The sequence below is a fragment of the Grus americana genome, chromosome 17 (assembly GCF_028858705.1).
Source record: "Grus americana isolate bGruAme1 chromosome 17, bGruAme1.mat, whole genome shotgun sequence".
Taxonomy (NCBI): domain Eukaryota; kingdom Metazoa; phylum Chordata; class Aves; order Gruiformes; family Gruidae; genus Grus; species Grus americana.
The window spans coordinates 3,609,263-3,632,884 of record NC_072868.1 but is presented as its reverse complement, the minus strand read 5'-3'; the positions used below and the strand labels follow the sequence as shown (position 1 = coordinate 3,632,884).

At 52.4% G+C, this 23,622-nt stretch overlaps 2 protein-coding genes across 6 annotated transcripts in view; both read left to right on the top strand.

Annotated features, from left to right (window-relative positions):
• SOGA1 (suppressor of glucose, autophagy associated 1) overlaps window positions 1-3,481 on the top strand; it is a 28,736-nt gene extending 25,255 nt beyond the window's left edge. For all 3 annotated transcript variants that reach the window (XM_054845534.1, XM_054845536.1, XM_054845533.1), the window contains exon 16: window positions 272-3,481. In XM_054845534.1, coding sequence (XP_054701509.1) covers window positions 272-300 — 29 coding nt within the window. In that variant the 3' untranslated portion in view covers window positions 301-3,481. The remainder of the gene's footprint in view (window positions 1-271) is intronic.
• An 11,122-nt stretch (window positions 3,482-14,603) lies between these two features.
• Window positions 14,604-23,622, top strand: part of ACSS2 (acyl-CoA synthetase short chain family member 2) — a 33,304-nt gene continuing 24,285 nt past the window's right edge. The window contains exons 1-2 of one of the 3 annotated variants that reach the window (XM_054845085.1): window positions 14,604-14,784; window positions 15,080-15,275. In XM_054845085.1, the coding sequence (XP_054701060.1) occupies window positions 14,661-14,784; window positions 15,080-15,275 (320 nt within the window). In that variant the 5' untranslated portion in view covers window positions 14,604-14,660. The remainder of the gene's footprint in view (window positions 14,785-15,079; window positions 15,276-23,622) is intronic. The other 2 variants (XM_054845086.1, XM_054845084.1) reach the window with 2 other exon arrangements.

Genomic DNA, 23,622 nt, shown 5'->3' with positions numbered 1-23,622 from the left:
TGCCGGGTGCACAGGGCCGGGAGAGGCAGCGTGTGCCTGCGTGTGTGTGTGCACACTCGTGTGCGTGCATATCTCCTGCCCCCATCCTGAGGAGCCACGGCTGTGGTGCCCCCCTGCATTGCACCCACCTCCCTGCCCGGGGCCACTTGTAGTTATTTGTTCCTTCAAGTGCTGAATATACAGAATATACATATTTCTCTTTTTTTTTTTTTCCCTTTTTTTTTTTTTTTTTTTTTGTCCTCCACTTTTGGCTCTGCCCAACTCCGGACAGCCTGCAATGTAAAACCAAGTGCATTTTAAAAATACCGAAATGAGCTACATTGGAGATGCACCAATTGGATTAAGAGATTGTGGGTTGGGAGGCTGCAGCGTGGCCTGCGGTCTGCGCCATGCGTCCCTCGGTCACCACCAGAAAAAGCCTTATCCGGGGAGGGAGGAGGGCAACGGCCGCAGCCCCCGCGGTGGTGCAGAGCTCCCAGGGCTGGGGGTCTGCGTCCCAGCCCCACGCAGAGCAGCGTTGGTGCCTCTGTGCAGCCTCAGGAGGGAACAGCAATTTCGGGGGCGGCTGCGTGACCTATTTTCGAGCTGCCTGCCAGAGGCCAGGCAGGGATTCACCCAGATGGAGCTGCCTGCAGGTGCCCGCGCCTCCTGGGGCTCTGTGCATTGCTCAGGGGCTGCGTACCTTGCTCTGGGGGCTCTATACATTGCTCCAGGGGCTCCACGCATTGCTCTGGGGCTCTGTATCCTGCCCCAGGGGCTCTGCGCATTGCTCTGAGTCCGTGCACACTGCTCCAGGCGCTCCGCACGCTTCTCCGGGGGCTCCGCGCATTGCTCTGGGGCTGCGTACAGCGCGTCAGGGCCTCTGCGCGTTGCTGTCATCTTGCAGCTTCGCTTAAAAAATGCTCCTGCTGCCGAAGCTGCTGCCCCCTCCCGTCCAGGCGCACACTGCCCACAGCAGGCAGGCTGCATCACTGCCACGTCGCAGCCTCCGTCAGCATCTCCGTGACGGCCACTCACTGCCTGTGTCTCCGGACACACCAGCATCAGCCAGGGCCCAGCAGGCCCAGCACCGATGGCCTTTTGCTCCTGCGGCGCCTGTCCGGCCCCACGGGGACCCTCGTCACCCGGGTGCGGGATGTAGCGGGCAGGTGCTGCCCACCCTCACCAGCAGCCGGGGCCAGGCAGCATCCCTGCCTGCCACCGAGAAGTCGGGTCCCTGCAGCCCGGCAGGCACAGCGCTGCCACGGGCAATCTCCTGCTGTACATAGATCCTTTCAGGGTGGTTTTTAGCATTTTCATTGATAATGGGGGTTTTGGTTTTATTTGTTTTGGGTTTGTTTTTTTTTTTTTAAAAAGACTCTCTACTTTTGGAATGCGGTTTCTCATTTTTACAACTGCCTTTTAATTATTTGTAATATTGGTCAGTTCTGTCTTACTCTGTAAATAGCGGTGCTGGGCATTTCCCGCGGGGCCGGGGGCTGGGTCGAGGCTGACGAGGGACTTAGGAAAGCCACGGGGAAAATTTGTTTGAGATGTGGAGGGCACTGATTCAGCGCCGGCCCCCGTGCAGCCTCTGCCCCTGTCCCCCCCACGTGCCAGTGCCCGGCCTGGGGCAAAGCCCGAGGTGTTTTGGGCAAAGCCACGCTTGCCCCTGCCCTGTCCTCCTGGTTCCTCTCGCCAGCCCATGCCAAGGTCGCATGAAGGGCACCTTCTGCCCCGATGACGGCCCCCTGCCCACCCCGTCCTGCACCCCTGTACCATGCCTGCTTGTCGTGTGATGAATAAAGGCCCTGCAACCCCTCGCCCACACCCTGGGTGCTGCCTTCCCGTGCCGCGGTGGGGGGACCATGATGCCTGTCCTGTCTGGGGAACCGGTGCTGCTGTGGAGGGGAGTGTGGGGTGGCTGGGGCACCCGTGGGTGGGGACATGCATCTAGATCCTGTCCCTCTGTCCCCGCCGTCCTGCCAGCTGCCCAGCCCACTCACGGTGTCCCGTCCTCTCCTTACCTGCCTGTCTCTCCCCGACACCATTCCCATGTGCTGACCCTGACCGTGCCATGCCACCAGAGCTCCTTGTCATCACCCATGGGTCCTACATGGCTTCACTGCCAGCGCTGTCACCTCACACCAGGCTCCTCTCGGCTCTGCATTGTTCTTGTGACGCTGGTGTTTTCATGCCTCCCCTGTCCTGTCCCATCCTGCCCAGCAGCTCACCCCAGCCTGCATGCAGACCCCACAGCCCCTTTTCCATCACTGTCCGTAGTTTCTTGCCCTTGTGGCCCTCATCACCTGCAGGTCCCAGCCTCCTCCAGGCTACTACATTAAACTGTCCCTCCCTGAGGTCCTCTATTGCCCACCATGATCCCCCCTCCTTCTTTTGCTCCTCCATCATCCTTCATGTCTCATCCTTTTTGTCCTTGCTCTTTGATCCCCCATGTCCCATCCTCCTTCTTGTTATCCTCCATCCTCAATCACCTTCCTTTCTTCCGTCATGTGTTCTTCCATTGCCCACCATGTCCCATCCTTCTTTATTCTGCTCTTTCACCATCCATCTAACCCAACCCAGCCCTCCTTCCTGTGCTCCTCCATCACCTTCCCATGCCCCATCACCCACCATATCCCATCCCTTTTCCTGTGTACCTCCATCTTTCATGTCCCACCCCTCCTTCCACTGCTCCTCTGTTGTCCACCCATCCTATCGCTCCTTCTTGTGCTCCTGTCACCCACTGTGTCCCATCCCTCCCTGCCATCCTCCTCCATCACCCACCAGGTCCCATCCTTCCTTTCTCTGCTTGTCTGTCAGCCACCATATCCTCCTTCCTGTGCTCCTGTATTCTCCATCATGTCCTATCCCTTCTTGTGCTCCATGGCCACCCACCACTTCCCATCCCTCCCTATTCTCCACCCCTTTCACATCCTATCCCTCCTTCGACACTCCTTCCAGAGTGTGCTGTCATCCACTGTGTCCCATCCCACGCTGCCATGCCATGCTCCCCCATTACCCACCATGGCCCCTCCCACCCTCTTGTGCTCCTGCATCCTACATTATGTCCTATCCCTCCTTATTGTTCTCCTCCACCACACCCCATCCCTTCTTCCTGCACTCTTGTCAGCCACCACCTCCGATCCCTCCTTCCTGTGCTCCTCTGTTGCCCTTCATATCCCACCTTCCTGTCTTCCTGTCACACTTGCATCCCATCCTTCTCACCTGCTCCTCCTTCATCCACCACATCCCATTCCTTGTTATCCTCACTGACCACCCACCATCTCCTCATGTCTTCTCTTCCTTCTGCACCTCCACCTTGTCCCATCCATCCTCATCCCACTTTGCCTCCAGTTTCTCTTTTCCTTTCATATTCCTCCTTGTGTCAACATCTCACCATCTCTTCTCATCCTCCATCAGCTCCCACCATCACTCTGTCCTCCTTTACATCTTACCATCTTCTTATCCCTGCTTATCCTTCATTAGGTCCCACCATCACCCCAACCCATTTCAACATCTTCCACTTCTCATCTTCTCCCCATCTTTCTTCATCCACTTCTGCCTCCTCCTATCTCCTCATCCCCCTCATCCTTTTCCACTTCCCCATCCCAAAATCCGCCCTTGCCTCCCACCATTGCCCCATCCCTCCAGCTGCCCATATCACCCAATCTCGCCTCCTCCTCCTCCACCCCCACATTTCCAATCCCTTCTTTGTGCTTCTCCACTTCCCACCATCTCCTCATCCATCCTTCTCCATTGCCCTCCAATCTTTGTCTTCCTCTAATCCCTAAATGTCTCTCCATAACTCCTGTCATCCTCATCCATCTCCCACTGTCTCCTCATCCCTCCTCTTCTTCCTTCATCTCCATCTCCACCTCCTTCCTGGTCCTCCACCACCTGCCATCTCATCTCTCCTTGTTTTCCTCTTCCATTTTGCCCACCATCTCCACTGCACCCCCATCCTTCCCCGTGCTCCAACACCGCCCGCTATTTGCCTGTTCTTTCTCATCCTCCACTGCCTACCATCTGCCCAATCCTTCTCATCCTCCTCCAACCTCTCTTTTCCTCTTCATTGTCCTTCACTTTCCACCATTGTCCATACCTCATTGTCCTCCACTTTCCACCATCTCCCATACCTTCTCTCTCATCCTCCATCTCATACCTCTTCTTCCTCCACCTCAGTCTCTCTATAATTCTTGTGAACCTCCACCTCCCATTGTTCCCCGTCCCTTTTCATGCTCTTTCACCTCTTGTCCTGTCCCTCCTCATACTCAACCTCTGGCTATCTCACCATACCTTGTCATTCACCTCCCACAGTCTCCCTGCTTCTCCTCATACTCCTCCACCTCTCACCATCTCTCCATCCCTCCTTATCCTCCAGGTGTCCCATCTACCTCACAGATTTCCCCTCCACCCCTTCCTGACCTCCAACCATCCTCCCTTACCTCACACCTCCCTCTCTCACTGTCCTTTCATTCTCCTTCACCTCCCAACTCCATCCTGACCACCCATCTTCTCTCAGCCTGACCTCTCCCATTTGTCCATTCCTCTATCCTCCCTGCACTCTTTTACTCCCATCTGACTCCTGTTATTTTCTCCTTCTTTTCCTCCTTCCCCTGCCTTGTATCCCATCCCTTACCAACACAGGAAAGCCACCACCAGCACAGCCATCCCTGATGCAAGCAGGAAGGGCCCTTACTGTTGGGGATGGGATGTGGGGCGAGGTTAGATGGAGAACCAGCCTCCCACACCATCCCCTCTACTCAATGCACTTGTACAGTAGAGGTAATGGCCACGGCTTGCAGGCAGGGAGATTCATGGTGGACATCAGGAAACACTTCTCTCTAGGGCTGGTGCAGCTGGAACTGGTCACCAGGGAAGTGGGAGGATCTCTGCCCTTGGAAGGTTTCACAACTCAGCTAGATAAAGTCACCAATGTCCTGATTTAGCGTTAGCAATAACTATTTTGGAATACAAAGCTCAATGAGAGCCCCTTGGGATCCCTTCAAGCACATACAGCTTTGGGAGACTTCTCTGAGCAGTGGAGGATTTCCAAGAGGGGCAAGAAAGGCCAGACATGGCTTTGAATGCAGTCCTTGGGATGCTGCAGCACATGAGGAACTATCCCTGCCACTTGCAGCTGCTCCATGGTGCTCAATCAAGACCACCCCATGTGGCTCAAGCAGAACCATCCCATGCTGCCTGAGCAGGACCACCCCATACTGCTCAAGCCTGTGCATCTTGAGCAGGATCACATCAGCCTGCTTGAGCGGGACCATCCCACACTGCTTGAGCAGGACCACTCCATGCTACTCCAGCAGGACCCTTCCATGCTGCTCAAGCAGAACCACTCCAGGTTGCTTGAGCAGGACCATCTCACACTGCTTGAGCAGCAACACCCCATGCTGCTCTAGCAGGACCTCTCCAGGCTGCTTGAGCAGGATGATCCTATGTAGCTTGAGCAGAACCTTTCCATGTTGCTCCAGCAGGACCACCCCATGTAGCTTGAGCAGGACCAGCTGTTCAAGCAGGACCATCCCAAGCTGCTTGAGTACCTTGGGCTAGGCCAAAGTGGCTTCCTGAAAGACTGCCAGATCCCTGGCCAGTGAGCTATTCCTGAGATGACCCCTCAGACCCTAGAGCTAGGGACCCTTGCATCATCTTTGTTCTCCTTCCCTTGGGCTGGGCCATGGCCATCCCCTTCCAACGACCTTATGGCTGCACTAGGGCACAACACTGCTGGCACTGCTGCCAAGGGGAGGACAGGTCTCCTCTCCATCCCAAGGGAGCCCCATACCCTGAGGGACCTGAGTGCAGGGCCTATTCAGAGCATCCCACATCACTCACGCACAAGGGCCAGCCAGCCTCGCTTGGCTGCAGGCTTTGCCTTGCAATGTTGGAGGCTCCCAGCCATCCCATGGAGGGGACCCTGCCCTCTCCAAGGTGATGTTTCTGAGGGACCATCCCACTGCAATACGGGCAGGGACAGGGCAGCCAGTGTCTTGAGGTGGGGGTGACGTTTGTAAAGCATTCCTGTCCACATGCCTTCCTGGCTGGTAAATCTGGGGGAGGGTGGAGGGAATTTGCTACCTGTGTTAGAAACTAGCTGAACTTACGTGTCTCCCCAAGCTGGATTTCTTATTCCAAATGTTCAAATTGTTGTATATTGTACTGGGATTTTTACATTGAATTACTGTAGAAAACAAAAATTTAAACCAAGTCTGTTAAAAATAAACATTAAAAATCTCTATGAAAAAATAAATAAAAGCTGTCTCCAAGTCCTCTTCTTACAAATGTGTCAGAGCAATGATGTGTCTCCAATGGTGGCTTTCCTGTTCCCAGCCCTGCCTGTCCCCTGCCTGGCACAGCCCCTGGAGATACCAGCTATGGTGAAGATGCAGCTGCTGTGGTTTTGTGATGTCCTGGGCGATGAAGGAAACAGCCCCATCTCGCAGCATCTGCCCGACTGTGGAGATCCTGAGCCCCCAGTGCGAGGCGGTATGGGGTGTTCATCAGCGGCCCCCTCGGGCCCCCAGATTTGTGTCCCCGCTGCAAGGCAGGGCACAGCCAAGGCCACAAGTGAGCAATGCCTGGAGCCCAGTTTTGGGGTCCTGGATGCTGACGACATGGCTGGGGTGGGACAAGCTGCTGCCCGTCCTGGAGGCAGCTCCCAGACAAGTCACTCACTGCCTCTCACCCTGGCCTGTGGTGCTGCAAAGTCCAACAGGTTTTCACAGTGAATGGCCAGTCCCTGAGACAAATCGCCCTGAGACCCGAGCAGCTCAGAGGGCTTGGTGCTGGGGATGCATGAGACCACACCACCCTCTGGCGTCAGCACTGACCTCAGCTCCGTGCCAGCCCTGCTCTGACCGTGTCCCTTTGCTCCCAGGTCTGCCTGCCTACCAGCGCATCCTTGCGCCTCCCCAAATCCTGCTCACTCAAAGCAGCCCTTATCCTGCTCCCAGCGTACGGACATCCCCACGTGGCGTGGGGCAGGACGTGGCCAAGCCAGAAGGAAGCAAAGCAGACCCGCTTTGTTGGGTCTGCCATCAGCCCTCGCAGGTCCCACCAAGCACTGTTACAGTCCTGCTACCCCAAACTGCCTGAGTGTGGGACGTGCTCCTGCGCCCACGTACGAGCACTTGCCCTTGCCTGGGCTTTATGTCCCAGTGAGGTAGAGCGGTGCGGTGCTGTGGAACGGCTTCAGGCCCCCCCGTGCCCATAATGGCTTTCTTGCTGCTGGGTACCGGAGAAGCAGGCCCCATGGCTGGGATGAGACCTAGCATGGCCAGCTCCCGTGCTGCGCCATGAGACCTGGCTGCAGCGAATTCGTGCTTGGATCCTGCATCACTGGCACTCTGCAGCCTGCATTGCTGGCACCTCAGACCCCTCATTGCTGCCACCTCAGACCCCGCATCACTGGCACCGTGTGCCCTGCGTTGCCGGCATCGTGGGCCTTGCATTGCCAGCATCGCAGACCCCACATCGCTGCCACTGCAGACCCTGCACCACTGGCACTGCGGGCCCTCACGGCTGGCACTGCGGGCCCTGGCGCAGCAGACCTGCATGGCTGGCAGCTCATCAGCAGAGGGCACGCCGCTGCTGCCTGCCCGCCCAGGCTGCCTGGGCCGCTGCTACCCGAGGTGCAGGCAGGAGCGTGCAGGAGACGGCTGCTCCATGGGCTGCAGTCACTGAGCACCCCAGAGCCCCAGTTATCTCTTGATGCTCAATAAAACAGGGACAAAAGAAGGTGGCTACATTTCCGGCTGTGCAAGGACACTCTCTGAAGCCTAGGGACAGCAATGAAGCCACATGGGGAAGCCAGTTATTAAACCCCAACCTCTCTAATGTGATCAAGGCACCGTCTCTCCTGAGCCCAGCTTCCCTTCCTCTGCAGCCCGAGCCTCCGCTGAAGCTCTTACTGACCTGGCCCCCTCTTCCAGAATGAAAATAGCAGCAGCCGGCAGAGCCCAAGTAAACAAACGAGCCGCAGTGAGAGGAGAGTGCATCTTTATAAGGTTAATTGGCCTCATCTAGGAGACAGACAGACATTTTCTTGTGGCTAGATCGCTCAAAAAGCTCAGGCAAACAGCCGTAACATGTCTCCTGGGTTTGATTTATAACCCTGATTGCGTTTCTAGCTCATCTACATGTAAAATGATTATTAATATATTGTCTGTACTCTGCAGAGGGCTAAATTACCAGGCTCTGATATTCATCAACTTCTCTTTGAAGCTTAAAACAGCCTGAAATTCAGAGGTCTCTCTCCCAGTGTGTTGTGGTTTAACCCCAGCTGGTAAGTACACACCACGCAGCCGCTTGCTCACCCCTCCCATCCCAGTGGGATGGGGAGGAGAATGGGAAAAAAAAAATCATGGATTGACATAAAGACAATTTAATAGGATAACAAGGGAAGATAATAGTAATAATAATAGTAACAGCAACAATAATAATAACAACAGCAAAAATAATTATATATAAAACAAGTGATGCACAAATGCAATTGCTCACCACCCATGGAAAAAACCCCCGATGCCCAGCCTGTTTCCGAGCAGCGATCCCCGCTCCCGGCCAGCTCCCCCAGTTACACACGGCGCATGGCGTTCTACGGAGGGAATATCCCTCTGGCCAGCCTGGGTCAGCTCTCCTGGCTGTGCTCTCCAGCTTCTTCTGCACCTGGCAGGGCGTGGGAAGCTGAAAGATCCTTGACTCAGTGTAAGCACTACAACTACCTTGCAACAACTGAAAACATCAGGGTGTAACACCATTCTTACACTAAATCCAAAACACAGCACTATACCAGCTCCTAGAAAGAAAATTGACTTTATCCCAGCTGAAACCAGGACGCAGTGACAGCAGAGGCAGAAATGAAACAGCTTGGGCTTGATCCTTGTGCTCAGCACAACCTGGCCTGTTTTAGCATCCCGATACCCCAAGAGCTGGGATCAGCCGGCCGGAGGGGAGGGAGGCTGCTTGAGCCACAGGGCTGCAGAGCTGTGTGCCAGACCCAGAGCTGTATCAGTATCGAGCAGTTACATCTACAAACAAAGGAGCTGATAACTCCCAGCAGGACTGAAAGACTGTTATCACAGTGCTGATTAAAATTTCCTCTGCAGCCAATGCAGAGGAGGAGCGTCATCGGTGGGGAGATGTGTGTGATCCGGTGTTTAACCCCATTGCCGCTGTGTGCTGATTTATTCAACACAAGTGAAGGGCTGCCCAGCCTGGCCATGTGCTGAAAATTAGCACGGAAAACCCCAGCAGGAAGATCCATAGCCCAGTCACATCCTCCCACCCCATCTCCTCTGGCTCACTGTGGCTCTGCTGTTCCCAGGATGCTGCTCCGGGGATCCACACTGCTTCAGTCCACAGGGTACCATCAGGTATGGGAGAAGGAGGATGCCAGCGGCATAGCCCACGAGTGGTCGTGGTGCTGCACGGTGCCTTCTCTTCTGTCCCTGCAAGCCTGAGCCTGCAGCACCAGCCACACCAGCCTCAAGGTCTCTGCTAGCAGCCCTGCTGCTCGCTCGTGGTGTCCCCTCCCAACGCAAGGGCCAGCATGGGCACCTGCCAGGGCATGAGCACCACAGGCCCATTGTAATGTGGCTGACCCTTACTGTCAGATATCCACCCTGCTACCTCTCTCATGCCTGCTCTGCAGGTCCCAGGAGCATTTGCTGGTGTCGCTTGGGATTCCTTCCAGATCCTTTGCTCCTTTATTCTGCCCCTCAATTCCCTGCCCTTACAGTCACCTATAGTTCAAGAAAACTTTCCCTTCCCACAGCAGGATATTCTGATAAAGCCTTCTACTGCCTCTGGCATGTCCGTGCAAGGCATAAGCTTGTTTGTGCTGTGACATGTTCAGCAGGGGTTGGGTCCATGCTAAAAAGATGTCTTGTCTGATTACCATCATTGACAACAGTTTCACCAAGCTACTGAACCTGCCCGGCCAGACCTGTTACAGCCTCGCCAGGCCCTGGTCCAGGCTGCCCTGTACAGGAGATGCTCTGGGATGAGTGGACAGCAGTGGGAGAGGAGGTGGCTTGCTGTCCTCCTCCTCCATGCAAGCACACGGACCTCAGCCATCACACTGTTGCTCAGACACCTCTGTGCCTTCCTGGGTTGCTTCCTCCACTGCTGTGGATTGCATCCTTCCTGCCGTGCTGCATGCTGCACACCCAAATTTTGGCAAAGACAAGACATTCAGCTGCAGAAGAGCCCCTTCCACAGGTTTCACTCGGAGCCGGTCCCAAAAGCAGCTGACACTGACAGCATCCCAGAGCTGACCCAAATCATCCTCTACACAGATCCCACGCTCAGCAGAGCCTCATCCCGGGCAAAGTGGACACCCTCACCCAGTGCACAGCCCAGCGACACGGACGCGTGCTCCGTGGGAGGGCCGCGTCTCAGTGGGATCCCTGGGGCAGCAGAGATGGTGAGAAGCGTGGAGAGACCCTTTGAGTTGCATTGGCAGCATGCACTCAGTGGGGCACACCCCCGTGCACTCCTAACTCACACAGATTTAGCAGCAAGTGGATTTTAGAGTGGAAGGGAGTTTGGATCAAATGAGCAGGGTGAGGGGGGCAGGTGGAGGGAGAAGAGGTCTGCTTGTTTCAAGCTACCACATATCTGATATGCTCAGTTATTTGCAAGAACAGGGATGTGATTCACACACATTTTTTGGCAATAAGGCCAGTCAGAAGGGAACGTCCTGTGACCCCTGTTGGAGCCCCCCAGGTAAGTCAGCTGCTCTACCGGATCAGTGCTTTCCCAAATTAACACAAGTTTCCATGCGAGGCTGCCTCCCGCTCACCCCACCACAGAGAAGGCCTGAGACACATGGATCATTTCTGATTTTCCGGTTTCTTTCCCCCACCCCCAGCACCTCTAGGACTGAGGTCTTGCATGTCAGGGAAGGTGCAGTGAAGAGTCCCACCACGGCCGCTGAGCTGCTGCGGGTGCTGCACTAGAAAGGCTGTTTTCAGAGTGCCCCAAGCAGGCAGTGGGAGCAAGGCACCACATATCCTGGCCAGGATCCTTTTTTTGACCCTCTGAGTTTCTGCAAGAGACCTTAATATACATTAATGTGTTCACTTTATGTGTTTTTATTCCTTTATGGGAAGAGGAAATGAAGGGCCCAGAATGCAGCTGATTTTCCAGGGCAGCCTGGTGAGTCAGGAAGAGAGCTGGGAGCCAAGCTCGGAGCAAACCCTGCAGCATCCAGCTCCACCATGTACCAGCTCCTGAGGCAGGAGCCCAGCTGGACACAAGCTGCCCTGGGGTGGAGGATGTTGGAGCAGCAAAGCATGGTCACACAGCAGGAGCCCTCTCCCTGGAGCCTATAAAATCACAGCAGGGAGGCCTGGACATGTCCATATTTTAGCTGTAGACCACTGAAATGAAAGTTTGAGAAGGGCTGTGTTTGTGTCTTGGGAGTTTCGACCGATAGTACCAACTATGTCATTCGCAAGCCCTGTACATGGGCACTTTGAGAGTTATCGGAGTCCTGCAATAGGGGACAGCATAGGAAAGCATGTCTAGGAGGCTATTCCAAGTTTTCCTCTTTGCAGGTGCGTTGTCAGAGATGATCCACCTGCTCCCCGTCTTCCCAGCTTCCTGAGCCACAGCTGTGGGCAGCTAAGCACAACAAAATCCCTTGGCTGCGGCAGCCCATACTGGGCAATGCTGGATGGAGGACAGCTGATGAGCTGCTGGGCCATGGTGCTGTCCCGGCCTCGTGGCTCCCTGTGTCCTGCCCACAGCAGGCAACAGTTGCTGGAGAGAAATCATGCTGTCACTGAGCCTGGTGGAAAATTTCAGCTGGACAAATGGCTGAAAGCAAATACCAATGAGAAGGAAACCAGAGGGTGCCTCCCAGATCTGCAAACCACCTCTTCATTGGTGCTGGGGCACCTGTCCTGTGACAGGGAGAGTGATGAAGCCCTTTCCCAGCAGTGGGGTGAACTACAGGCATGTAAAGGGGGCAGAAGGTTTGTTAGCGAGCTGCTAAGCCCTGCTGGTAAATGCAAAATCCTCAAGATGGAGGCTGCTAAAACTAAGGGTTGGCAACTTGTAATAGAAAATTTTCAGTGTGAGGCGGCCTCTGAAGGACTTCAGAAGTGTTGAGTTTGTCCCCCTTCACAGGAGGGGATCAGTGTGCTTTCCAGTTGGGGTTGTTAAATGATGTTCCACATGTACCCCAAAACTCTTGGGGCTGTGCCTGGACCATGACTCCAAGGGGAGTGCTGGAGGAGTGCAACTCCTGTAGCTCCTGGGGACCTCTGGAAATATCTGTGCTGGAGCACCCAGACTGCATGGCCAGATTGACTTTTTCTTCAAAAACCCCTTTTTGTAATAGGAAATTCGGAGGTAGCGATAGTGCTGGCTGGGAAACACCTTGCAGGGTTTGGCTGTATTTGTACTAGGTCTGCCCATGGAGCAAGCCTGAGCTCAGAGACTGGTGGTCCCTGGCTGAAGCTCCAACAGGGAATATGCTAAAATTGGGCATCTGGATGGATGTGGACTTGTGCTGGAGACTTTGCCTACATCAGTGTGGTTTACTAGTAGAGACTGAGTCCCTGCACTCTAAGATCTAACTATTCCTTCCTACGATTTTTTGGTTAATAACAATGAAATGAATAATATGAGGCCATGCTGTAGCTTTCCAGGACAGTGATTTTGTACCATATGGCTAAGGAAGCTTTGTTACATGTGCTACAGTGTGGTGTGAGGGCGGCTGACCGATTTGGGGTGTAAAGCCTGCCGAGGTCACGTTGGAGAGCTGTAGAGAGTGTCTCTGGAGTGATGCTGCCCGCAGGATACAGCCCATGGAGGGAGGTATCATCTGAACCACTCCTGGGTTTCATCTTGGAGGAAACCAGCTATGTCCTCCCAAATGGAGTCACAGAAGAAACTTTGCCCTGGGCAGCCAGCAGACTAACACCAGAGCAGGGAGCTGTAGCATAGATGTGCCCTTCAAAACTAGGAACCATCCTTAATAGAAAATACATACCAGCACTAGCCATTTCTGTCTGTAGAACTGTTTCTGGCCTCTTTGCTGATGAGAACATTGCATGGAGTGGCCAACGATGCTCACCTGTCCACAGGTTTGCATCTCCTGCAGTGTACAGCAAGGCAATGCTCCCAGGGAGTGCATTAAACCATGGAAAACACCAAGGATCCTGGAAAAGGCTGTACCTGCTCACTGACACCAGGACACTGCTCTTCAGCCTGCGGAATATTGTGCCAAGTTCGAGGTTATGGACTTTCATCTTTTGAGTGCCCCTTGGCCCCACTCCAAACCACCACCAAAAATTGCCTATGGCTCTGGAGTGAGTGGCTCCCTGGGCACGGCAGAGCTTCGCTCAAAGGGCTGGTATTCCCCAGTGCAGAAGAGTTGTTCAAGGTTTAGCAGCCTGCCTAGGCAATGCCATGGGGGCAGCCTGGCTCAGTGCAGGCTACATTAAGAACTGAGCTGAGAAGGGGCCTGCTGTGGGAGGTACCACCGTAGGCAGCTCCTGCCTCTAAGACCAGTGACTCCCGGAATCACGTTGGTCCCTCAGGAGTGCCCAGGTCCAACCTCCTGCTCCCACAGGGCCAGTTGGCTCGGCGGCTTGTCCAGCGGAGTCTTGACTGTCTCCAAGGGCAGAGACCCCCCTGCTACCCTGAGCCCCGTTTCCAGCATTTGACTGCCCTCTTGGTGAAGAAAATTGTTTAATTTCTCGCTAACTGCACAAGATCTGTAACATTTTTTGGGGAGGGAAAGGTGCTTGGTGAACTGACATGGCTCGCTGTATGTACTCACACAGCCAGTCAGTGGCAGGGAAGCAGAGTGTCTTGAATCAAAATGAAGGTTGTTTTCGGGGGGGGGGGGGGGGGGGGGGGGGGGCAGGCACTGAATGTGGCCATGGCCTCTGGGCCTGTCTTGGGGCTGGGGAAGGAGGATCTTGTTGACAGTGCCCTGGGCTGCTCCCCTGGGCTTGGTGAGGCGGCGGGGACATGGCTCATGGGGGACACTGCTGATGGGGCAGCACTGCTAATGGGAGGACACTGCTGGTGTGGGGAGACATGGCTGGTGGGGGGGCATGGACTGTCACAAGGAGACAGGCCTAAGGGGGCCAAGTGTGGCTGAAGGGGGGACATGGCTGACAAGGGGACACCACTGAAGGAGGGGACATGGCTGACAGGGATGCACCCCACTAATGGAGACATGGCTGTTGGGGCTTATGGGGGGACACCACTGAGGGAGGGGACATGGCTGACAGGGGGACATGACATGAGACACCAGTAATAGGGACAGCGTGGCTGAAGGGCGGAGGACACGGCTGGCAGGAACAGACGCCAGTGACAGAGGGGACAGGGCTGACAGGGAGGTCATGGCTGCCAGGGTGACATGGCTGACAGGACCACACCGCTGACAGGGACACACCGCCGGCCGCCCCGCAGCCGCGTGCTGGCGAGCCCGGGCCTGCTCGGGCCTGCTCCGGCCCCGGGGCTGCCTGCCGGGCTCCGCGGGCCCCGCCGCGGCGGGCGGGCCAGCTCTGGCGCTCCGGGGCGGTGCTCACTCCCCTCCGCCGTGAGGGCGGGTCGCCGCCTCCGCCGTCCCCGCCCCCGGCTCCGCGCCGCTTTGAAGCGGGCTCAGCGGCCGCCCGCCCATCCAGAGCCGCCGGCGCCCCGCCATGGTGCTGCCCGAGGAGCAGGCCCGGCTGTACCAGCCGCGGCCCGAGCTGCTGCCGGCGGCGCACGTCCCCTCGCTGTCCCACTACGAGCGGCTCTACCAGCGCTCCGTGGAGGAGCCGCACGGTGAGTGCCGCCGGCGGGAGCCCCTTCCCTGCCCGTTGCGCCCCGGGGGAGGGCCGCGGCGGGGCGGGAGAGGCCGGCGGGGGAGCGGTTCCCGCAAGGCGCCGCCGGTTCTTCGGCGGTGAGGGGGGGAGCGGGGCTGGGGGTGTCGGGCGGGCAGGAGGGGCGCTGTGCCGCGGTGAGCCCCCCCACGCGTGGGGTGCAGGATCGTGGGGGCTGCCCCTCGTCTTCCTTGGAGTGTTGTCTGCTTTCCCTGTGCCCGTTTCTGGGTTACAAGCTCTGGCCGTTGTCTCTGCAGAATTTTGGGGTGACGTTGCTAAAGAGTTTTACTGGAAGAGTCACCATACGGGACCCTTTCTGAATTACAACTTCGATGTGACAAAGGGGAAGATTTTCATTGAGTGGATGAAAGGGGCGACCACCAACATCTGCTACAACATCCTGGACAGAAATGTCAATGAGAAGAAACTTGGGGACAAAATTGCTTTTTACTGGTAAATTTCTGTTTTTATTATGATATAGAACGTGTAAATATCATGCCAAAGTGTACAAACGGTGTTGATGTCTGCTGAGGTGAATTAAAGCATGGTAAAACCTGTGAGGCTTTGATCCTTACATAGGTATTGCAGGTATTTGCTTTCAGTGTGTTTGAGAAGAGCTGTGCCATGGAGTTTCTCTGCCCATCCTGGGATGCTCTGGAGTGGCCCAGCGTAGCAGAGCGAGCTCCTGACTTCCAGCTCTGCCTTTGCAGTCGTACCTGCTAAAAGCTACGAGCAGTCAGACTGTATTTAGGCAGGTGCCACAACTCCCTAGTGAAGTAGGTAGATGTGGGTAGAGACATGGGATGAGGAACAGCTAACATACAACAGCAAAAAGCTAATAAACCCCAGATCTCATCTTTATGTTTTGTGGCTCTGGCAAGCTTCCACTCCTGTGGTAGAAAGGCTCTCCTAAAACCTGAGCTTTTATATTGATTCCTTGCACTTGAACTTGTATAGCACTGTGATGCTTTCAGAAGGCTATGTTACCTTTGGGAAGAAGAGTTAACTTCCTGCCCTATCTGAAGTGTGTTTGTTGTTGTTTTTTTTACCAGAGTAGTTACTAAGTGTTAAAAGCCATGTGAAACTTGAAATTTTCATATTGATGCAAAATAGGTTTCACTGGTGATGTCTGAGAAACAGGACTAGTGCTCACCTGCTGAACTAGCTCAGGTGACAGCACAGCTGTGTCCCCAAACAGAACAGCGCCTTGCCCACCCGTGCATTTTGCTGTTTCCCTTGAACCAGCATGCGTTTATGTTGCATCGGTATGACTGTATGTGGCAGTACAGAAGCACAAATAAATGTACCCCTTATTAGAGATGCAGTAACTTGTTGGGTTATGATGAGTCCCTTCAGCAGAGCAGCTGGAGTCTTATTGCAATAAAAACACCAGATAATCTGACGATGAAGAACTGGGCTGCTCTGAGGGATTTTGTGCAGCTGGAGGGTCCCCCCCAGTCTCCTGGTGTAAAGGTGACTAGGGGCTACCCTGCTGCAGAAAGGAACGTGTTTATACCAGTGTAGTTCTGGCTGCGACTGTAAAATTTGGTTCATACTAGAGTTTCTATCCATAGAGCTACTGCTTCAGTAAAAGAATTACACATACCACCTAGCAAATAATCGTATTGATAAGACACAGGTGAAGGGGTGGGAAGTATTTACTTCCTTGCTAGTTAAATACATTCTCTAACTCACTCAGATGTAAAATAACTGCAGCTTCTGAATGAAGACTCCGTGGTAAACTTGTTCAGATAAAGGTGTGCCAATAAACAAAACCATTTGGCAGGCCAGGGTTGGCAGCTGAGCTGGGGTTGGAGGGAGTGGGTGCATCATTCTTTTTGCCCATAAATCTTTGGGTGACAACTAAGCAGCAGCCTACAGCTTTAATTTGGTCTTGGTGAAGATTTTTCTTGTTAATTCTGGCTTTTGTTGGGGTATTTGTGATGCTGAGCAAAACTTGGAGTGGATATTAAAATTGTGTGTGTCTGTCAGTTGTGGTGTTCACAGCGCTACAAAATAAGGTGTCTCTTCCTCCTTAGCAGACAGTTTTCCCTGACTATTTTGGGATAAACTCTCCTAGTGTGGTTCTGTCACACTGGGGTGGCCTGGAGCTGTCAGCTGGGAATGCCAGTGGGAGGGATGGAAGAGGGACGCTGAACATGATGTGTGTGGTACTGACCTGCAAACTTGTGGCACTGAGGTCTTGAGGAAGCAGGGCTAAGGGTGGTGACCCATATAATTACTCTTCTAGGAGTGTGTGTGTGTGCCTCTCTGGACGCGTGCTTTTCTTCAATAACAAAATGTGCTTGCTGTTGTCTTGTCCTTTCACATTTTGTGTTTAATGCTATTGAACAAGCCCGCTTTCATAAAACACTTGAGACTTGTCACACTGTATGAAAGGTCAAAAAAATAAGAGCCTCTAAAAGCAAAAGAGAATTCCTGGGAAAAACTTGGATCTTTTTAAAATACCTTGGCTACTTGCTGCTTTCTAAGAAACTCCATAGTCTGCTAGATGGGAAAAGGTGCTGAGCTTATCCCAAGGTATTGGTGACTGCCCAGCTCTGAGAGAAAAGATACAAGACCATGGTCTTTGCTTTCAGAGAGGAGAAATTTGGGGGGGGGAAAGTCAATAAAGTTTCAAGGCATCGCTGAGTGTCTCTGAGAAGAGATGTGTCCTGACAAAACTTGGAGCTGCCGTGAGCTGCTGACTGTAGCTGTCTCAAGTTTTGCATGGACTGGAAAAAGCAAGCAGTTCAGAGCAGCTTGGCCGTAACAGATTCACATGAAGGTTCCTGCGCCAGTAGCAGTCTAGGGCTGCCCCAATTGGCTCCACTCAGAGGGTCTAATCCCAAGCCATGTGGAATTGCTCTTTCAGCACAAAGGGCAGTACATGGGGTTGCTTCATGCTCCAGAACTTGTACATAGGTGACATTTACTGTCATGGTATCGTCCTCTTGGTGCTGTTAGGACTATGTAGTTCAAAATGAACATTCTGAGTCAGTAGGAAACACTTGCATTTTCCCTGTTGCCTGTTTCACTATGATATCTCTTGCTGCTTGTGAACGTTACAAGTATTTCTGTCCCTGCTGCTTTTGATTCCTCTTTCTCTGGTATTGCTGATGTGGCCTGAAAAGGAACAAAAGCTCCAGGAAATGTTTCTGATAAAGTGCTGCTCTCACAAGTGAAATCTCTTTCATAATTCTGTGGAAAGGCTGAAGTCAATAACACTGTGGTTACTGTGCAGGTAGATCCCTACAGTGCCTTTCACAGGCTTTGCAGGCGAAATGCACTGGACAAACTAGCCAGGACACTGAGGGCACTTGCAGGGGACTTGAAGCAGTGCTGAGGACTTTGTGATGGGTAGTGTTAACTAGAGCGGGATTACAGTATGCCTTCACTGTGCTGTAGGCATACCTCTGTTGCACATAGTTCTGTGCTAAGTGTCTGTTAATAATCTCATATAAACATCAGCCTGGGCAGCTTGTGGAGGTAAAAATATAACCAGGTGGGAATTCAAAAAGAACATCATCTCTTACAAAACACTCTCTTAATTAGACCCTGGGGTGTGAAGGTGCCCGGATGAAGCCTGTTCTCTACATAACCTGTGCATAGCTGAAGCACTAAGTTCTTGCCTTTGTTTCTCCAACCAGTCACCCCAGCTGCGGTACTGCTGGTGTCTGGTGGGACCAGCAGCAGGAGGTAGAGCTTTGCACACTATTTCTAGCCTCCCTGTATCCCAGGGCGCTGCTGGCTTCTGCCATCTTTGGGAGTGTATCAACTTTCTGCTTTCTTATGTTTGCATATGAAATAACACATCTAAAAAGGAGAAACAAAGATAGTAAAGGCTGCCAGAGCTTACTGGCGATTTGTTTAAACAAAAGAATAACTGCCTATGGTTCCCATTCTGGGCATAGAACAAACATGGTGTGCAAAGATAAAATGGAGAAGGTGTTGGTTTTTTTTTTTAAAAATAAATGTAAGAAAGGATTTAGGGCTTGTAGCTGTGAGACTTCTTTCAATACATTTTTTTATAAGGGAAAAACTACAGAAAATGTTTAAAAAAACCCCAATAAAACAACCCACCCCAAACCAAAAAAAGTTCCAGAGCACTTCTGAAGGTTTTTATTAGGAAACTGGAAATATTTTTTGGACAGCAGTCTTCCAGAGAGGATACAGATTGTCAAACACTGGTTCGGTCTAAATGTGCTGCTGGGGCCAAACGGAATAAGACCACCCCTGCCGGTTCCTGGGGCTGGCGGGCTGCACCCCAGTCTGGTGGCTGTTCCTTGACGTGGAGTGTTTCATTCTGGGATGTGCCATCCCACGGTCAAAAATGAAGCCAGATGAAGCTGTGTTTCAGTTGCGTTTCTGCTGTAAATGTCTGGACCTCTTCTGTTTGCAGAAATAATCTTGCCCAAAACTGCTGAGAACAAAGTGCTTGGTCTCCCTGATCCAGATCAGCACTGTGTTTTGTTTTTCTCTAGATACCTTTGCAGGTATCAGTTGTCCATTGCTGTCATATGCACAGATGCTGTGACTGAGAATGCTGGCTGTTAACATTGAGACTGTCAGAAGCGCTTAATTGTAGCCAGCTTCTACATGATGCACTCTGCTCTGCTACTCCCGCTGGCTCCGGGACTTTGGAGTGTCCTGTGCCAAAGTGACTCTTCATTTCTTTGGTAATTTCCTGGATGTCTTGACATACTTCCAGTGATGCAGCCTCTTTCAACACTGCTCTGGTAGTGAAAGCACATCCCTAAATCACACTGTTTGTTTAAAGAACAAAAATTCACCACTGGGAAGGATGCTTTTACTGATACACGTTTGCAGGTACGTGCCTGCAGGCTGCTGAGAGCAAAGCTGTGTTGCAGGTGCTACCAAACAGCCATACCTAATCCTGCTGTTCCCCTGTTACTACTGTGGAGGGATTACTTCCGCAGGGGAATCTGAGTGAGCTCTAGAGGGGTGAGAAGCATTATGGAAAAGTTAAAATGTGTTTGGTTTACACTGGCAGCGCTACTCAGGCTCAGCACAGCTCCTTTCCCCAGGGAAATGGCCCCACTCAGCTCTGAAAATCAGAGAGGCTTTCTGGGGTGCATCCTCAGCAATCCATGTCATCTCATTGTGTATGCTGAGAGCGGAGTGGTGGATTGATGATCTTGGCAGACATTAATTACTTTGGAACCATTGCTGGACAATGCAATGCTCTGCTTCTGGAAATCAGGCAGATTAGATGCACCTAAAGTAGGTAATAAAATACATTTAATGTACTTGTATTTTATTAAGCTATAGATCTGGTACCCTCCTTCAAGGACAGTGATAGTCATAGCTTTCCATCACAGAAAGTGTAGCTGTCTTCTGGTGGGTTCTGTGAAATCTTCCAGCCTGGGAGAGGGTTTACAAAACTGGCTGCATCTCCCTGAAGGCCTTAGAGCAGTGTTTCTCATTTCCCCAAACGAGAACATCTCTGCTTTCTGGGGCCCTCTCTGACTCTGAGCTGTGTGGGTGGTGCAAGAGTGGGAATGGTGGGAGCATCAATAGAAACCTGGTTTTACAACAGCTACTCCCTTTACTCCTTGTTTTAAGTCAGACACATCCAGGTCACGTGCTTTCCTGATTTCTTTGGTGGAATTCTTCCTCTCCCGGTTCTGGGACAGTCACCAATCAGTACGGTTAGTGCTGTGGCAGTAGTGGAAACAGCTGCTGTATTCGGGTGCTCGTCTGTAAGTGCAAACTGGGACAGGAAGGACTCATAGCTTGTCCTCAGGTGTAGCTCCAAGGCTTTTTTCCACTGATGGATGGAGACTTCATCTTCGGCTGTGAGCTGTTTAGAGCAAGGCCATGCTGGACTAAAAATTAACCAATTTCATGTAATCACTCTGATTGTCCTACTGTGGGTTTGGTTGCAGATGAGATACGAAGATGGTGCTGCCCTAGGACAGCATGGTGATGCCTGCTTAAGGGTTTGGAGATTCTTGGTTTGGCCTGAGGGACTGGAAAACATAGGGATCATGGTCTGAAGCTTGTTTCCAAAGGCTATATATGTGCGTACTGAGACCTGGCATCTGCCAGTTTTCTTCTGTCGTATCTTGAGGTTCTTCTGTCCCAAGTCTTTCTGTTAATGGCTTGCACTCTTTATTACTTTATCACTAGTGAAATCTCTGAAGTAGTTACCGGGTGAATGGTTGTGCCAAAGGGATGAACTAAATATGTGAGAGCAGAAAAATACCTTCTTCAGGCACATACTGTCCTGTGGGCTTGCAGTGTGGGGGGCGTGCTTTCCCCGATGCTGTGAGTCAGGGTATTTTAGTGCCATGTTACTCAGACAGTTGGCAGGCACGGAGTCGCTTGAAATTGTTTTTCCCTTCTGAGGGCTGACTCGGAAGCAGAGCTTGACTCATCCCTGTCAGGTACGCACGCTGTTTTGCAGGGAGATGCTGGGAAGGATAGTTTGTTTGATGTTTTGGAGATCTCAAGCCCTGTTCCTGCTCTGCGGAGCCTTTTCTGTCACAGGATGCAGGGCAGGAACGGGGAGCTGGCAAGTGCTCTCAGCCTTGTGCTGTTCTGCGCAGCAGTGCAATGAAGGAAGGGGACAGGTATTAGAGGTTGGTGACCACTTGATTACACAGTGTCTTTGGTCTCCTGTGGTTTTGCCCAGTCAGAAGCACCCCTGGACTTGTGCCTCTGTGAGAGGGCATTCAGCATTATAGAAGATTTTCACTGGAAGTAGCTTTTACTGAGCTCTGATAACCTGTAGTCCTGCTCCTGTAGGCAGAATGGGACTTTTCCCTCCGTTAAGTCTGTAAAGAAAGAAGATGCTCGGGCAGCACTTGTGCGGTTGCTTTGTGGCTGAGCAGTAAGGAGAGGGGTTGTGCAAGCTCTCCTGCTTGGGAACACACACCGGCAGCAGCCTTGAATCAAGGGAGCAGCTTTCATTTGGGTTGTGTTGGAGCTGTTTGTACCCAGCCTTTTGCTCTGAAACCCTTGGTGGCTGCTACTGGCAGGGATACAGCATGCATCTATATAAATACAAGGGAATATCCAGGAAGTATTTGACCAGATAAACAAGTTGGATGTCAATAAGCACCCAGGATTAGATGGCATGCGCCCCAGAGGACTGCAGGAACTTGAATGTGAAATTGCAGAGCTGCTGGCCAGGGTATGCTGTGTGTTATTGTAAAGGGCTGCCGTGCCAAGGACTGGGAGGTTGCCAGCCCTGCTCTGTCTAGAGAGGGTAATAAAGGGGGTCCTGCGAACTGGTAAATGTGATTTGCATCCCTGGTGGTACGACGGAATCTGGTCACTGTGCATGGACCAGTGCAGTCTGCTGGGAAAGGCAATGGAGCCACTGTAAGGTGAAGTCTTGCTGGCAGACCTGCCGAAGTGCAGCGTGGGTGGCACTGAGCGCACGGATGTGGCTGTTTTCAGACCACTTTCGTGAGGTTTCCCACAAAAGATTGTTCAGGAAAGTAATTTAATCGTGAATGGAAAAAAGATCTTTCAATGGAGCTGGTTTAGCCTTACCCTTTTCTTCCTGACTTTTAATGGTCACTTTTCAGGACCAGCAGCAGGTCTGCCAAGGATTAGTGTTGAGACTGAACTGCTGATGGTAGCCAGGCTCACATGCCCTCCATAAACAGCATCTCCAACTGCTGCTCCTGGAGGCGAACCACCAGACCCTTGTTCTGACCCAGCGCAGTATTTTGGTTTAGTCTGAGGCTCTTGGCTGAGCTGTTGTGAACGTCCCAGTGCTGAAGTGTAATATTGCTGTGTAAATGAGACCTGTGGTGAGTTTTATGTTCTTATTTAGTATTTTTTCCTCATGCTGCTCATTGCTCTGACAGAGGGTCTGGTTCTGTTGATTCAACACAAGGGATGTTGAAATTGCTTCTTACTCCCCTGTCTTAGAATATTGGCTTATACTCTGTTCAGAGACACCTTTCTGCATGGTTCTGAGCATGTGGTTGCACAGTAACTACCTGGGGGAGTAGTGTGGGGGGTTGTGCACAGACAATAGCTCCCGGATTTTTCTCAAGCCTATGAAACTTGTAATATTACAGCACCATGATATGTTTTAAAACTAGTTTGCTTACTGTTGGGAGGGGCACAGCGGTTATGCAATGATGGCATATTGTGAATATTGGCAGGAGAGTTGAAACTTGGGGTGGATAAATGAAGTTCATGGACAGAGAGGATGGTGATCTCCTGTACGGATTCAGGACATGGAAGATCAGAGCCTTCAGTTTGCTCATTGGACTAGAAAACCTGATTATGTTATTTTAGCTGTATGAATGGCTTGTGTGTTCTCCCCTGGCACCCTGGTGTGAATGGAGCAGAAGAAGTGGACAAGGTCTCAGGCTCAGAGACTTGCTCTGAGTAGTGGCATTTACAGGGTACAAAGCGGTCAGGCTTTGCCAGAAGAGGTGCAAGTGGATGCTTGTTCCAAGCACAGCACTTTTCCTGTGGGTAGTTGCATTTGTTGTGCCTGGTGGGCTTTCTGTGCCCAGAGCTGCTAGGCTGTAGTATTGATTGCTTTGACAAGACCTCTGGACTCCCACCAGCATGATGAGCTTGCCTCTTCTTCCGGTGCCCAGCCCTGCGTCAGAGCTGTTGCGCGTGGCTGGAGCAGGGTTTCAGTTCTCTGTTTGCATTTCTGCACATCGCTTGTAAATGTCGAAATGTGGTGTGATATGAAATCACGACCCATGGCAGTTTTCCGTAAATTCAAAGCCCGTCATTTTTGCAGATGTCATCTCCCTTCTTTAGGGGAATTCCTCAAGGAAATTGATGGCCTTCCTGG